Source organism: Coptis chinensis, chromosome 6, assembly GCF_015680905.1.
Source record: "Coptis chinensis isolate HL-2020 chromosome 6, ASM1568090v1, whole genome shotgun sequence".
In the NCBI taxonomy this organism is placed as follows: domain Eukaryota; kingdom Viridiplantae; phylum Streptophyta; class Magnoliopsida; order Ranunculales; family Ranunculaceae; genus Coptis; species Coptis chinensis.
This window is the reverse complement of record NC_141461.1, coordinates 13485220-13502913: the sequence shown is the minus strand read 5'-3', so window position 1 is coordinate 13502913 and position 17694 is coordinate 13485220. Positions and strand designations below refer to the sequence as shown.

General features: G+C 35.1%; 3 protein-coding genes across 3 annotated transcripts; 1 reads left to right on the top strand and 2 right to left on the bottom strand.

The window, feature by feature from the left end:
- Positions 1 to 98: 98 nt before the first annotated feature.
- LOC147491567 (ubiquitin receptor RAD23c-like) lies at positions 99 to 2445 on the top strand. The gene has a single exon (XM_086566836.1). It carries the CDS (start codon positions 148 to 150, stop codon positions 472 to 474), a length of 327 nt encoding a protein of 108 aa, XP_086422962.1. The 5' UTR covers positions 99 to 147; the 3' UTR covers positions 475 to 2445.
- An 8222-nt stretch (positions 2446 to 10667) lies between these two features.
- LOC147491566 (uncharacterized) lies at positions 10668 to 11552 on the bottom strand. Its single transcript, XM_086567276.1, has 2 exons — positions 10812 to 11552; positions 10668 to 10697 (listed from the first exon to the last, which is right to left on the bottom strand). The coding sequence occupies exons 1-2, from the start codon at positions 11550 to 11552 to the stop codon at positions 10668 to 10670; spliced, it is 771 nt and encodes a 256-aa protein (XP_086423402.1).
- Positions 11553 to 11670: 118 nt separating this feature from the next.
- On the bottom strand, positions 11671 to 13314 carry LOC147491565 (uncharacterized). The gene has a single exon (XM_086567275.1). The coding sequence runs from the start codon at positions 13312 to 13314 to the stop codon at positions 11671 to 11673; it is 1644 nt and encodes a 547-aa protein (XP_086423401.1).
- Between the last annotated feature and the right edge of the window lie 4380 nt (positions 13315 to 17694).

The window sequence follows — 17694 nt, the reverse complement described above, 5'->3', positions numbered from 1 at the left end:
AGCCTCCAGCTCCAATCAGTGGTCCCAATGCAAATCCTTTAGATCTTTTCCCTTAGGGCCTTCCGAATGTGGGTTCTAATGCTGCTGGTGCAGGTACCTTGGAATTTCTACGCAATATATAGTCAACAGTTTCAAGCTCTGCGAACTATGGTACAAGCTAATCCCCAAATCTTGCAGCCCATGCTTCAAGAGCTAGGAAAACAGAACCCAAACCTAATGAGACTTATTCAAGAGCATCAGGCCGACTTTCTCCTCATAATCAATGAACCTGTTGAAGGAGGAGCAGAAGGCAGTGCACTAGGACAGCTTGCACAATCTGTAACTGTCACACCAGAGGAGCATGAAGTCATTGAACGTTTAGAGGCAATGGGCTTCAACAGTGCTATTGTACTTGAGGTGTTCTTTGCGTGCAATAAGAACGAAGAGTTGGCAGCAAATTATCTTCTCGATCACATCAATGAGTTTGAGGATTGATGTTATGTGAAACCATAGTTGCCATTTTTTCTTTGTTTTCCATCTTTTTTTCTGTCATCTACTTGCTATTTGACATCACCTGCAGAGCACGTGCATCTTGCTAGTGAAAATAATTAGTGCAAATACATTGTCTCAAATCCTACATTACATTGTTGAAATAGTGGAATTAGAATACGACACAATAGAAAATGTAAAAATACAACAAACTTGATGACTTAATTATTTGACATTAAAGACTGTCAAGTAGTGAAAAATCACTGAATTCATGATGTGTGAACCAAAAACAAGTGAATTGGAAAGAAAAGGGATAAGGAATATGAATTGAATTTGTAACATAACAAAAAACAATAATATAGCTACAGAGTTTGGAAGACAGGAAAAACTTAGGGGAATTTTGACTTAACCACCCAAAACTATATAGCGTTTTCACTAAACCCCCTATTTTAAAAATCATTTGAGTTACCACCCCCTCATCAAATTTGTGTGTAATAGACGTTAGCATTTTACATATTGACCATTTTGCCCTTTCTGAAAAAAAAACAAAACAATTTTTTATTTTTATTTTTCCATTAAAACAAATTAAGTTTGAGGTTTACTATTAGTTAGAGTGTAAACCCCCCAAACGGTAAGGAAGAAGATGAAACGTGCAGTGAGAATAGAAACTGAGGTGGTTGATTTGTGTTGACTACCTAGTCATGTGCATGCCTCATCTTGTTCGTCTTCCAATCAAAGTTCAATCAACTCCAGGAGTAACTACGGTAGGATGGATCCCTTTTTCCCCCTTGCCATACGTCCTGGTTTTCTTGGTGCAGCAGATCATTGACTCTTCATGTGCAGCAGACCATTGACTAGAAGCAAAAAGGAGGACCTATAGTTCGAAAATAATTGACGTCTGAATTCCATAGTTACCCAATCAGGCAGGACAAGAGGTCTCCAGAAAACATGTGGGTTAACAAACCGCTCTGAAAAGCTTAAGAAACTAGAAGGTTGTGTACATCATTTTCAGTGCAACAGAAGAAATGTAATCTCTAAGTGAAGCAGTCCAGCAAAACTGAGACATTATCGGCAACAAATTTGGAAGAAGTTAGTGTCTCAACGGTAACCTTCTTCACTGTTTGAAAAATGATTACCAGTTCCAAGAATCCAACATGACAAGTCTTTTATGCACCTGTTTTCAAACCAACGCTTTTACTGAGTTAGACAAACTAGAATGGTGTGCCATGTGAACAAATCAGGAACAATGCCTTTCTCTGCCATTGTTGAAGAAGCCCTGCAGCTCTTTGAAAATCGCATCTCTTGCAAAGAGTATCAATCAATGGACTATAGTTTCCTACTTGAGGTTTGCAACCTTTTCCAACCATCTCCTCTATGAGCTTCAACGCATTATTTATCTTTCCTTGGTTGCAAAATTCACTGATCAAAGCATTGAATGTTGATGCAACAGGAAAATAGCCATGGCCAACCATTCCTTCATCAGCTCAAAACCCACCCCACCATAGCATACACACAACTGCTACTACAAGTTATGTACAGTTACTGAGGAAAAGGTGGATCAGTCTTTCAAGATCAAAGATGTATTTTGAACCATGGACCAAAATATCAACGATATATCCGATATATATCAGTATTTTGGTACACCAATATCGATATTTCCGACATATATCCACCGAATATAGTACTCTTTTTTTCCGATATATATCGGAATTTCCGATATAAAAGTTTATATCGCCGATATAATCAATATATCCAATATTTATGATATATATCGTTTGACTTCTTGACCATTTTTTAATATAAATCCGATATATTTCCAATATTTCTGATATTATATTTCCGATATATCCGATATTTTCGATATTTTAAATAGTTTGGACTGATCACCAAAAAAATAGATATATCCGATATATATCGGTTTTTGGGTACACCGATATATTCATCGATATCGATATTTTGAACCTTGTTTTGAACTCCATTGTGATTTAATGAAATTGGTCTTGCAGATATCTTTAGGCTGCATTACGGTGTAATTTGTTAGTAATATAATATTGATTATATAACTGTGTGAAGCAGTTTGTTGATTATTCCTTACTTCTTTCTTCTTCTTCTTCTTCATTTATTGTTAACTGAAAAATTGGGGGGTTTATGCAAATATCTTAATATCATATTGATGTTTAAGGGCTTTACACTAACTAATAGTAAACTTCAAACTTCAATTGTTTTAATGGAAAAAAAAAATTGTTTTGTTTTTTTTACAGAAAAGGCAAAATGGCCAATATGTAAAATATCAAAGTGTAACACAAATTTGACTGAGGGGGGGGGGGACTTAAATGATTTTTAAAATAATGGGTTTAGTCAAAACACTACATAGTTTTGGGGGGTTAAGTCAAAATTCCCCAAAAACTTATTCAACCTTTTCACAACAAAAACCATTAGAGATATAGACAATATCCAAAATAAAAAACTAAACAATACCCATTTCTTAAAACTAGAACCCATCACAAAACAATCATCAAAATCAAAACTTCTTACCTTTTGAAAAAAACTGGAGTTTGCCCACTCAATTGTTCTAACACCGGGAACCAATGAAATATGAGATGGGGTTAGTTTGTGGTTTTTTTTTTTTTTTTGTGTGAAAATATGAAATGGGTAATGTGTAAAAGTGGGCTTATAAAGTTACCTTCGTGGCTCTAGCAATCGCCAGATTCAGCAACAGATGTGTTGAGGACTAGTTTCTGAACCTTGATTTCTCTTATTGGGTTTGCTAGTTTCTTCTTTTACGCCATTGTTGTTGCTGCTAGTTGAAGAGAGAAATAGTTGGTTATTTCTATTTTCTACAAACAGACAACAATAAAGTAGGGGTGGAACTTGGGTCGAGTTAGCCCAAGCCCAATGGATTAAAACTCAATTTTTGTTGGTCCTGGACTAACATGTCAGTGGTCCAGACTTGGTTTTGTAAAATCAAAACCCAACTCGGTTTTGGATTGGGCTAGGGTTAAAATATCAAAAAACCGAAAAATCCGAGCCCGTGTGTATATCTACGTATATATTTTAATCATTCTATGTTTTGTAAAAAATAAGGTTGAGAATATCTATTTTATAAAGAATAATGTAATCAACAAGGTTAGTTTCCCTTTCAAACAATCAAATATCGATTTCATTAGAAAATTTCAATTTGAGTGTTTTTTATCTCATAATTCCAAATAAAACCCAGAGAAGTTTGATCAACCTGACCCAACCCGAATTGGTCAGGCTAGAGCTTGGACTGAAAATTTAAAGACCAACTAGGGCTTGGTCCCGAGTTAGGGTTGAAACATTTGAAACTCGGATTGGGCTTGGGTTATGCCTCAACCCGACCCAACCTGCCTGAGTTCCACCCCTATAATAAACGGCCCAAACAATTTTTTTTTTGTGTGCTTACTGAAAAACTTATATTTTAGTAAGGGCAAATTGGTATTTCGATGAGTCAACAAAAACAACTTTCACTATTCTTCAAAACTTGATAAAAATCTTCTGACCAAAGTCAACTGGTGGTTTCGGTACAATTATTAAGTCAACGTCTAATTATTTAATTTTTTGAAACAAAAAATGTGGGATGGGTCCGCTCCTGCACATGTGCACCGACACAAATAAGGGTTTTGCCTTTTATTGCTAATGTGGTATTAGCCTATGTTCCTAAATTACATAAGGAACAACTCTTCCTTTTTCACTTCTTACTATATTAGAAAAATCTGAGGTGGGGTACGAGGAATAGTGATCCGGTGTCACATTTTGTGTCCGTCACAGGGGTAAAATTATAATTTCGTTACTTAACAAAACTTCTCATAATTTCGTCACTTAACAAAACTTCTCTTTGGTTCTCGATTTTTTCTCTCTCTCTAATCTCTCGGTCTCTCTCAGTCTCCTGTCTCCCCATTTCACCCTCTTCTCAATCGTTTCGACACCGCTCAATATCTTCGACATCATCACACTCAAAACCCATTTAATGGTTTAACCCAACTTCATTCAAAACCCATATAATCAAAGAGAATTTATACAAAGGTCATAACTACACAAATAATCTTATATGAAAGAGAGCCAACGACTATATAATAGCAAAGACTTTCTGGTCGATAAGTCAACAGATGTTCAAGATGGCGGAGATCAATAAGAGAATTAGAGAATTATGGTAAGCAGTACCCTTCGGTTCCCTTCTCTCTTTGGCTTTGGTAAACTATCTATTGTTATTTAATCGTCAAAAGATAGATTCAAACATTATATAGAAAAAATAATTGAAGTGAAAAAATGAAAGGTATGGTTTTCTCCTTCGTTCTGAATTATTTCAGTTCATTGTTTTTTGAGTTTCGACCTCAATATAAATAATCATGCAAAAGTGGGCATTCGTTGTTTGCAGAATATTTCACATGTGATTACTATATTACTATATTGCAAGGTATGTTTTTCTTACAATAATTTTTCTTAATAAAATTGTTTATTCACTTGGAATCTTACAATTATTTTTCGTTAGTCATTGTAACTTGAGTTAGTCATCATTTTATTTCTGCACAAGTAAAAATAGGGATTTCACCGAAAAACAAACAACGATATCGCAGAATTGAATTTCAAAGTGCCATGGATAGGGTTTTTGAATGCCCGTGAAAATTGAACTAGAGTGGTAGCGTTGTAGTAAACACAAAACCAACAAAAGCTTTTATGTTATGGTTTTGGTCATTATATTAAATTTTTCATTGTTTCACTTCATAGATTGCATCAAGTAGATTGTTCTACATTAGTTTTTGGGATAACTCTGCATTTGGATTAAATTGTTGATTCTCTGTACTTAATTCCAATTTGTTCATGTATATAATTTGAACAAGTTACTTCAAGATGACCACTATGCCTCATTTGGTTTTTCCATTGTTATCCAATGGGATTACCCAAGGGATGACTATGAAGAATGTGGGTACATTAACAAAGGATTGACATAGCCACCGGTCTGGTTATTAATCATATTTCCTACTATTTTAGTCATTTCACTATTTAAAAAGATTATCTCTACAGTTGTCGATTATTCCTCTCTCTCTTTGCACGGTCTCCTTCTTCGTATCCGGTTTCACTCTTTCTTCAATATTCGATAGCTACTGTTCATCACTTCTATGTATGAGACTTTGGTCAAGTGAACAAAACACATATATACCATTTCCATTATGTAAAACCAAATATTTGTTGGATGTGGTGTGATTGGATGACTTTTGATTTTCGGGTACCCTTCGATGGTATATTATCTTATAGGATATAATTTCTCACCAATCGACCATATTTATTAAACGATTGTGAGCACAGAAGACGTTAACTATGTTGTATTATGTTTTGCAGGTTGAACATGAGTGAGATTAGAGGCTGTTGAGAAGGTCCCCATAACTGTTTAAGATTTTGAATTGTTACCGGAGTTTTTGTAAGTTGAGATAGTTGGTTTTTCATTTCTATGACAGCATACTGGGTTAATTTGCTTCAAGTAGATTAATCAACATTCCACTTAATGTGGTAAGTTCTTATAAACTATGTATCCTTTATATTTAATTTGAGTGCTTGAGTGGCTGCAAAAATAAGTTTTTCTTCTTCTTTTTTAATTTGTTATGCTTCATTGTGTCATTATTTGATCTTCTGTTAGATTATAGGAGATATAGGAATGTCTTGAAGCAACAGTCTGCTGAGCTATTAAATTAAAGTTATGTAGTTTAAATCCTGTCTATTAGTTTCAATGCGTCAATGGCTCTGATAAAATTTTCAGCGTTGTTACAATGCTTTTTTCCATCATGTTCATTTGCTTTTATTTTTTCAATCGGGTCTTATATTGAAGGCACTTTTGTGCATGTCTGGTTATTTGTATATTATTCGAAGAATCAATACATATGTACTTGCCAATCTCGTTCTTCTTAAGCTGTTTTTGGAAGGCTATAATGCAAACATAACAAGTTGCGCGTTATTTCGAGCAATATCCAATTTAATATTTTTATCATTGTTTGATCGTTTATTCTATGATTTTGTCTTTTAATTTTGCAATGGGTTTTTTCTGTCCAATCCTATTTGTGTTTTGTGTATCGTACTTTAGTCGATTTGTTTTGGGAATATATTTGGTCAAGTAATTGGCCTTCCACATTCTTAACGCGATCTCTACAACCTATAAGGAATCTAAATAACACTTATCTCTTTCATCTTAGAGCAATAGTTCACAATTAAATTCTTACAAACTTTTCCAGGTAGTGAAAAGATTGAGAATATAAATGATGAGGACGTTAATTGCAAATAAGTGGTTGTCTTTGTAAATTTGGAGAAGCCTTATATTTATGTCAATTTCATTTTTTCGGTTCCTTTTCCTTTACTGCCGCGAGAAATAATTTTTTTTCTTTGTTTACACTTTAGATTGTGTTTGATCCGTAAGAAAAAAATATATATGTTCATTTATTATTAACCTTTTCCTCATTCTCTAGGTATGGTTGGTGGGACTTAAGTGGGGAGTGTCTAAGCATGCGAAGACACTACGTATGCATCATTGTAGGTAATGTTGATCAAATAACCAAAATTTTATTCTATTTTCTTTCTTTATTTTATTTTTTCTAATCTATTTTATGGTACCTCCAACATCTCTGTATAAACTGCAAATACTATATTATTTAAGAGTTACCTATGTATTGAATAATATATGCAGAGCTATCTGTTATCGGATATGATAGATTGGAATTCACAACTTTGTGGCAACCACTTCTGATATGCACGACAAGTCGCTAGACGTTGTCGATGTTATTGCAAGTTTTTCTTATTTTTACAAGCACGATAGTTGTGGGCAGTGCACACTTTACTGAGAGGGGACAGGATGACTATAGATGATCAATTTGTCTTTTTTTTGGACATGTTGTGCTCCTACACTATAAGTACCTCCAACGCCTCTTTATACAATGCAAATACTATATATTATTTAAGAGTTACCTACATATTGAATCTTATGTACAAATACCTGTTAAATTATCCGATAAATGGTTCCAGCCTGATAACTCTTGATAAGCAGTACATACGCCCTGTGGTACAACATTCACCCGTAAGATAAGTTTCAAACCCCATACCCAACTAACAATTAGTGTTACTAACTGAACTGCATATATATTGGGCACATATTATAATACTTTATGTGATTTAATTAGGACAATTATTGTGTCATCTTCTACTGTTGGTTTGATTGCCAATATACTTAGTAATGAAGGTGGTGTTGGACTGTTGTACATGCAATATATTTTGATGGTGCTTATGATAGAGGTACAAATAGTGGAGCAGCTGCAACTTTATGTAAGAGACATGATGGACGACTTCTAGGTGTTATGCAAGCAGAGTGTAAGTGAGGAGAATTAGCAGTAGTGTTAGCAAATAGTTTACATACACCCAATACAATGGTAATAGGTAACAACCAATAGCTCACCAAGGCTTTTGTAGTAAGGGATAATAGTCTGACATGGAGATTAGAAGAGCATTGTAATATGATTTAAAAAAGCTTCTGATGAGTGTTTTCCAAGTGACTTTACAGCCGGTTTGGAGTTTTTTTTTTATTCCACGTAAATGCGTAAATGTAATTATAACGCTCATAATGTAGCTAAATGGGATACTCCCATACCTTGAGCTGCACATATAACTCTATACAACCTATGTTTAATCTAAGTTTTAAAGCATCAATGTAAAGTTCATGATTTCACATCTGAACTGTTAAACGGTGTTGTTGTTTTGCATTATGTATTCAGAGCATTCTTTTTTGTTGTTTTTCTTCTTTCGTTTAGTGTTTTTTTATGAATTGAATTTTAAAGATTGACGGTCGAGAATGCAAAACTGGAGGAGATTGACATGTTTGAAGAAGTTACTAAGCAAATTAAAGAGCACACCATTTGAGCATGAGACGTGTTGCTGCTTGGCCGGTGCAATGTCTTGTCAAACATTTTAGACCTAAGGTTGAGAGGAGAATCAAGGAGCGTGCAGATAGAGGAATAAACCTATCTGATGGCTATTGTGGAATAAAGTTTTTGAGCAGTTCTATGTTAGGGGAAAGAGTTGTTTTCATGTTATCCTTCTATGTACTCGATATTTCTTTCAAAACCTGAATATATGATAAAAATATCAATGTACTAATGAAACTTTGCATGAACTGAGCAGCTCAGCATTAGATTTTATTTATTTATTATTATTTTTTTTGTGGATAGTTTTTGTTCCTGTACCAATTATAAGTTCGTGATTTCACGACTGCATTGGCTGCCATTGTTAATACGTGCGTAGCACGTGTATGATGCTAGTCATTATATAAAAATAAATAACCAGAACGATAGCGTGGTACACGGGTGCAGTTTGATAACTTTGTTTAGAGACTTGGTGGAGTTGGTGCTGAATCTGTTGGCTACTTGGCGCAAGCTTACGGCGTTAAGAAATTGAGACTTGAGAGCTGAGACTTTACTTGAGAGTTGTGCTTTGGCACACAGATAATTGTTTGTGGCACGAGCATGAGTTTGGTGGCCCAATTGGTAATTGTTATGGACTTGGTCCTGTTCTTCGGCCTCTGGATATTATGGAGTTAAATGGGCTACCTAATGCTCATGTTCACTGTTCAGCAGTGTTACAAAACACGCTAGGCGGTAGTCGGGCGGTGGGAGAGCACCTAGGCCTTTTAGGCAGTGCTTAGACGGGCTAAGTACTAGGCGGTTTTTTTTCCTAATATATATAGTAATACACACCTATACTACAAGAAATAAAGAAAATCATTTACTATAACTCAAAAAATAAACACAGACAGAAATACTTATTACAAAAATGCATAATAGTTGAAGAATATTGACTTCATATAAAAACATACTATTTGTTATAGTGACATACAATTTACATTAGACTTTAGTCTTTTAAATTCCTTCAAATCTTAAGCCTATATGGGCTTTTAATTTTCGACATTTAATCATTCAAAAAAAAAAAAAACTTGATTGGCTCGCTTAGCCCGCCTAATCGGTCCGCTTAGTCGGTCCACCGATTTTTTAAACGACTTGGGCCTAAGTGAGTCAATTGGGCACCGCCTAGCGCCTAGAGACCGCTTAGGCGGCCACGTAGACCGATTTTTAGAACAATGGTGTTCAAAGAAGAATTCTTCATCCACCTATTGAAGACGCACCTCAAGCCGAGGAGATTGTAGTACTATTTGGTTGGTATGGGGAATCAGATCTCTTACCTTGCAATTGAATTTTGCCTATGTTTTATTATCGAAAACAAAAATAAAAAATTGCCTATGTTTAGAGCTTATGCAAAATTATCCAAAATTACACTAATGAGAAAGAGTGCAATTTAGCATATATATACATTGATTACACAAGAAAACGTGGTGCCTTCCAGCTGTTACTTCCATTTTAACCTAAACGCATTCAAAACCTTATCTCGTTGCAGGTTGCTGTATCCTATGTTGCCCTAGTTAGAACAGAAACAAGAAACTTGACCTTGTCCAGTTTTTTATTTTTTTGTTAAACAACTGGAGCGCTAAAACAACTACATAGTTTACTTTGTAATCAACTGGAAGTGCATATTAATTGAGGTGTCTACCAATCCAAAACCAATGTCACTGATTCGATCATGTTGTTTAGAAGAATATCTCAACCATACAAAATGATGGTTCACAACTTCACATAGGCATCTTTACAGGGCCGGCTCAAGGGTGGATGTGGCCTTAGGCGACGATCCAAAGTGAGGCCTTTTTTTCTAAGCTCATTGACAAGTTTTTTTTTTTTTATTCCAACATTTCATATCCAATTCATGCAAACACCATAAATCAATCATAATAAGCTGATTTCACGGTCTCAATACATTCACAAATAATTCCAATAAAAGACAAGTATTGATGAGCAATAGCTTGGAAGAATGAAGCAAAGCAGCTCAACTAGACATATGCTTTATATTTCCGACAATCAAAGCACATAAAACAACAAACTACCTCCTTATCTCGTCCTGGACCATCATCCTACATGTCGAGGTCCACAAAGTGAGGTTATCTCTCAGGAGCTGCATAATTAAAGTGTTGTCCTTGTATGACTCCTCCCTAGAGTATCCAGCTCCGCGAATTGCTTCTTTACGTTCAAAGACCAGTTTAAACTCAATGAGATAATGATGGTAATCACCCATCATTTTGAGATAAAAGACTTTCGAATCATTTAAAGGCTACTGAACATATAACAACACAACTGCAAAATGGAAAAAAGAAACATATCATAGCACTAGTAGCAAAATAGAAGAGGGAAATAAATATGAACCAACCCAAGCAAATCAAGGCATCATTTAAAGTTTATTTTTCTCACCTTTTGAGCTGCAAAGACATCAATTAAATTATCATAGTCAAGTTTTTCAAACATATTCTTTTCAATAGATAACATAGCTAAACCATTAAGTCTTTCTTGTGACATAGTGGATCTCAAGTAAGATTTTATCAATTTTAGTTTTGAAAAGCTCCTTTCACCAGAAGCAACAGTTACGGGTATCGTCAATAATATTCTATATGCTATGCAAGCATTCGGAAAACAATTAATTCTTTGGAAAAAACTTAAAGCCTCGATAGGCAAATTATTTTTAGTTTGTAAAACCTCTTTCGCAATGTTTAACTCATGAAACAAATCTAGGCCATTAATATCAGAAACCATATCATGTCTTAAAGAACTTTCAAGATTTAGACAATATTTTTTCAAACTAGTCTCATCCAATGCTTTCAACTTCTTTAAATCATACAAAAAACCAAATACATCTTCATACATTTGAAACTGTTCAAACCTAGTTTTAATGGAAGAAAGAGCTCGATCAATTATATATAGAAAAAAATCAATTCTAAAAGCTTCTTCTGCTGATTTTGTTGCCTCATCATTGTCATTTTCATCAAATTGTTTTTTCCTACGAACCTTACGCTTTTCACGAAATACAGGTTCTACTTCCATTTCAAGTGCAATCTCTTTAGCTGAAATCATAGCAGAAGTAAAACCATTTTCCCTATATTTTTCAAAAAATGAAATAAGACCCTTTAACTGAGCTATAGCAATATCAATTTGCATGTCTTTAGATTGCAAGCTTTTCAAACAATTAACAAAGAAATAATATATCATACCAAATGATCATGCCCAATAAAAACTCAAAGTTTTCAAGTTCATAAGTTGCTAGACACTTTCGGCTTCACTTTTTTGTTTTAGGATCTTCACTAGTTTTTGCTAATTGCAATAAAGCATTTCTTAACTGAGGAGCTTGGTATTTTATTGCTTTAACACTGTTAACACGACTTTCCCATCGTGTTGGAGACCATGACTTAAGTGTGAAGCCTGGTACATTGTCTTTTCCTAAATTTTCTTCTAAAATTTTCCAACGCTTTGTCGAAGAAGAGAAAATTGTGTAAATACGTTGCACAACTCCGAAAAATGAAATTGCTTTTGGACAAGAGTTACCCATATCACAAAGCACTAGATTAAGACTGTGACAACCACAAGGCGTATACAATGCTCTAGGATTTACTTCTAATAGTCTTTTTGTACTCCTCGTTCTTTTTCCCCTCATATTAGCTCCATTATCATAGCCTTGCCCTCTTACATCATTAATATCGAGCTCAAGATTCTTTATTGCATTTGTAAGTTCATCAAAAAGTCCTTTCCCTGATGTATCATCTACTACTAAAAATTCTAAAAAGTGTTCTTCAACTTTTATCGGGATTGATGAAATATCCACACACCGTAGCACAAGAGACATCTGTTCTTGATGGCTTACATCAGGAGTACAATCAAGGATTACTGAAAAGTACTTTGCTTCCTTAATTTTTTTAACTATCATAGTTTTAACCTCAAGTGCTAATAGACTTATCAATTCATTTTGTATATTATGACCAAGATAATGAGTATGAATTTCACCATGTTGAAAAACTAATTTAATATGTTCTTTTATTACACGATCAAACTCTGCAATCATTTCAATCATGCCTAAAAAATTTCCATTATTTTCTTCATAAAGCTTCTCGTTTGTACCACGGAAAGCCAAGTTGTTTGTTGCAAGAGTTTTCACTAAGGCAATAATTCTCAATAGCACACCTCTCCAATGCTGCCTCTCTATCTCAATTTGTTCTTGTACCTTTTTATCAATTGTTTTACCTTTTTTCAATCTCTCTTTTAAATCTGCCCAAACAATCATACAGTTAACGTGTTCAGTATTTAACTCATGTCTTTGGAGACTACTACTAATACTTTTCCAATCTTTACTTCCTTTACTAGCTAATTGACTCATGCTACTGTTAGAACTAAACAATTTGCAACAAAAACAAAACACTCTATCTAAGTCTTTTGAGTAGACAAGCCATGTCCTCTCAGGCGTGCCTCGACTATTTAGTTTTTGAGCGTAATGTACTGCGGAAAAATGCCTAGCATTCTCATCTTTAGGATAATTAAAACCAAACTCCTCCCTAATTGGAGCTCTTTCAACCAAAAAATCTCTCAAGTTTGTACTAACATTTTCCCAGTGCTTTGGATCATATATATTTGAAGGTCCAAATTCTAGATTGTCATTAAGACCTTCATTTTCTTCAGGAATATGTGAACTATGCATTTCATTATCAGTAATATTTTCATCTCCATCAATTTGTTCCGGTCTTTCGTTATTTTCTAATTGTGTTAAATTGCTTGGTGGCTCATTTACTAACTCTTCAGTACAACTAGTTGGCACATTTTCTTTAGTTTTAGTGACATACTTAAGAAGAGCCCCTTTTTGCGATTGAATCAATTCTTCCTCTTTTCTCTTTCTTTTGAGTTTGGTATATCTAGAATCAAATTTTCTTGACATACTTACAATAAAAGGACATCAAAAAAATAATGAACAGGGAGAAAAGAACAAAATCACCTCGATTTTACGAGAAAATTAGTGCCCTTTTAATTTCTTTAGTGTGTAACTCTGTTAATAGGCGCCAAAATGCAAAGAATTTCTGAAATTGACAACAGAGAATAATATGTAAATAATAGATTCATATCAAAAAAGAAATTATCAATTTCACATTAAAGAGTATAAATTGATTACCTTCCAAATACAAAAGTATTAAATACCAATTTGTGAGATTGTGAGAATGTGATTTTAAGATATCAATGGTTTGGGAGTGAAAAATGGAAGTAGTAAGAGAGAGAGAGACGTTGAGAAAGAGATAATTAAATTTGTCTTTAATTAACTTAAGAAGAAGTGGAAAAGGTGCCATAGAATGTGGAGATTTTGCATTAACCGTGGGATTTTCTATTTCCATTTATTCTTTCCAGTTAAGAGGTCTAACTAGATGAGGACACTCCCACAAAAAATTAGACTACTACGTGTTTTTAGCCATCAGATTTGGCATATAGTTTTGAGATACAAATTATGTAGTGGACCACTGGATATTATTTCCTTTAAACCAATTCAATTCCCGAAATTTAGTGCGGTGGGGAGAATTGGAAAAAACAAATAGACGACATTGTCCTTTTTTGTGTTTTGTTTGCCTTTTAAAAAAAATGGTAATATCAAACTATGATTGTTCATACATATTTGGGGTATTTTGTTCATATCTCAATATGAGTTATGAACACTCATTGTTCATACTTATTTGGGATATGAACAATCAATGTTAATTGTTCATATATACCTCAACATAATGTATGATCAGTAAAAACACATATTGGAGTATGAACAATCATTGTTCTTACATTAATATATTGTATGAGGTACGGGGTTCACCTATTTGAGTATGAACAATTGTTCATACATCAACATAAGATATGAACAATCATTGTTCATAGCCAAACGACAGAAAGGGTAAAATCGAAAAAAAAATTATTTCAAATCCAGACTATTTGTCCTTACGGGTTATTTTCTTGAAAATTGGTTTTTAGGGTTATTTTCACCTAAAAATTGTCCTTAAGAGTGATTAAAAAAAACCTTGGTTCTTAGAGTGATTTTCACTCCAAAATGGGCCTTGGGACCAATTTATTTTAAAAAAAAATACATCATCAGTAATGTAGATTTTATCCACTATTATTATCCTTTTATTCTATGACTTTCAGAGGTACAATATTAGATTCACTAGTCCAGTAGTCTTATCTCCTGTGGCTGTGAGACTCTAACTCCCAGTATAAGAATAGTTTTTTTTTTTTTTTTTTTTTTTGCAAATTTTCCCATATTATATATATTGACCTAGAGATAAACTAGTAAACATGAAATGCCAGACATACACTTCAGAAGATCTGCACTTCCTAGCTAATGGTTAGATGGTTAGCCCAGCCAGCTAGTAAGTTTGCATCCCCATTTGAACACCTACTAATCCAATTAAACATACATGAACTGAAACCCAAAACAGTAGAGTTTATAGAGGACTTCAACACTTCCAAGGACCATTTACAAGCTGATCCTTGGAGTGCTTTCATCACCTCTAAGTTGTCTCCTTCTAACACATAATGCTGATAATTGAGATGCTTTGCCAAAAGTGCAACAACTTCAGCTGCTCCCCATTCTGCCTCCTCAACTTCCTGAGCCTTGAACCTCCTAACAACTGCTCCCATAATGTCTCCATCACTATTGCTTGCTATAGCTCCAGCTCCCGCCCACCCTGTATTCCTGACAAACGAGGCATCAAATCTAATCACAATACTTTCATTTGGGATTTCAGGAAACATTCTATCTATGCTATCATCAAAACTGTTAATAGAACTATGAGAGGTAGAGGAAACTTCTCTATATGCAACATATCATTTGTCTGGCAACCCTTTACTTTGTCTGATGATGCGATCCCTATTTGCCTTTCTTTTGTCAAATTTGACCTCGTTCCTAGATCTCCACAGGTGATGTAGTAGCTACATGATATGAACCCCAGCCAAACACTTCTCACTATTCTTGCTGTTACACCAAGATAGATACAAGTCCATCCTCTCCCTCAAGCTTGGTTGCTGCTGTTTACTTTGAATTCTTAGCCCCACTTGAGAGCTAAACCAGACAGCTCTAGACCAGTCACAATTGAAGAACAAGTGTTCAGCCGTCTCCAGTTCTTTATTACAGAAAGGACATGAGAAATGCCCTGTCATTTTCTTTTCTGCCAGCCTATCACCCATAGGCAGCACATACATATATAGTTTCCAAATGAACATCTGCATGTAAGAAGGCAAAGGAGTTGCCCACAGCTGCTTTATTGCTTTGTGGTTAACACTTGAGCTTTGTCCCATATTAGGTTTCTTAGAGTACAGAAACTTATATGCAGACTTAACAGTTAGCCTTCCAAGCTTTTCCATAGCCTATATCATCTTGTCATCAGAGTCTGATGCAGGTCTAACTATTACCTCCTGGATTCTCTGACAAATGAAGGGATGGAAGTGTTGATTAAGCTTGATGGGGTCCCAGCCACTTCCATCTGTCAGGAATAGATCTGAGACATGAAGATTGTTGAGAGTGTCATCCACCACCCCCAATTCTATCAAAGTCACAAGTTCATTCAAACACCTGATCCATGGATCTATCAGAATGGAGATTGTGGTGTCCTTCCCTATTCTCCACATCATACCCCCACCTATGGCATTGAAGATTTTGTGGACACCCTTTCAGAAATAGGAGGCTTGGTCATGTGGTTTTTCCACATCTCCAATCCACTTTTTTCCATATATGCTAAACATAGTTCTAGTCCACAGAGAGAGTGAATATCAGTTGCTGCCTTCCAAAGAAGCTTAGCCAACATAGACACATTCATTTCTCTAGCTTTTCTCAAGCCCAAACCTCCTTCAACCTTGGTCTTACAAATATGTTCTCACCCAATGGTGTGAACACTTTTTGAGTTTTCTGTCCCATTCCACCAGAAGTCCCTACATGCCTTTTCTATCTTATTGCATGTGGCCACTGGTAGCAGATAAGTAGACATGACATATAGGGGGGTAGCTTGGATAACAGCTTGGATGAGTGTATTTCTCCCAGCTTGAGACAACACCTTAGCTCTCCAGCCTTTGACCTTTCTATGGATTCTATCCACCAAAAAGTCAAAGTCCACAGCCTTTTTCATAGACAACATAATAGGAACTCCTAGGTACTTTTCTTTTGGATCAAAGTTCTTCATTTTCCATAATCTTTTGAGTTTTATTTTCTATCTATCATTGACATTTCTACTAAAGAAGACACTAGATTTGTCAAAGTTTATTTTCTGCCCAGAGGCATTGCAATACTCATCTAGTATCTTCTTTAGGTGTCCACTTTCAGCAAGGTTTGCTTTTATGAACAAAATTAGGTCATCAGCATAGAGTAGATGGGTAAGAGCAGGAGAGTTTCTCCTTATCTTAATCCCATGCACCTCATCTTTTTGCTAAGCTCTCGCAATCATCTTGGAGAGAGCTTCCGAGACCAAAAGGAATAAATAAGGGGATAGAGGATCCCATTGTCTCAGCCCTCTCTCAGGGATGAATTTCTCCAGAGGAGAGCCATTAAGCATAACTTGGAAAGACACAGTGGATAGGCATTGTTGAATCATGCTTCTCCACTTATTATTGAACCCAAGTTTTTCAAAAATATTATCTACAAAAGCCCATTCAATCCTGTCATAGGCCTTTGCCATGTCCATCTTAAGAGCACGCCAGCCCTCATTTTAATTTTTCATGTTTTTCATATTATGGAAGACTTCACAAGCAAGACCCACATTGTCCCCAATACTCCTACCTTTAATGAAAGCCCCTTGAAAAGGAGACACAATCATGTTCATAAAACCTTTTAGTCTGTTTGCAAGAATCTTTGAAACAATTTTATACCCAAAGTTTCATAAACTTATAGGTCTGAACTTAGAAGCATGATCAAGATTCTCAACCTTAGGGATCAGAGCAATGTATGTCTCATTAAACTTAGGATTAAGATATCCATAAGTAAAGAAATCTTGCACAAAGGAAACCACAGTAGGCCCAACAGTGTCCCAACACTTCTTATAAAACACCCCTTCGAACCCATCAGGTCCTAGGGATTTAAGGCTGCCCATCTTATTAACAACCTTCCAAATAGCCTCCTTATCAGGGATGCTGGTGAGAATCTCATTTTCTCTATCACTTACAATACTTTGGAACAGCTCCAAAATCTTATCATCCCTTTCAGGTTGATCAGAAGTGAAGATCTCAGTAAAGTAGTGATTGAGAGAGTTTCCCACTTCAGTTTTACCTTCTTTCCAAACCCCTTCCTCATCCTTTATCT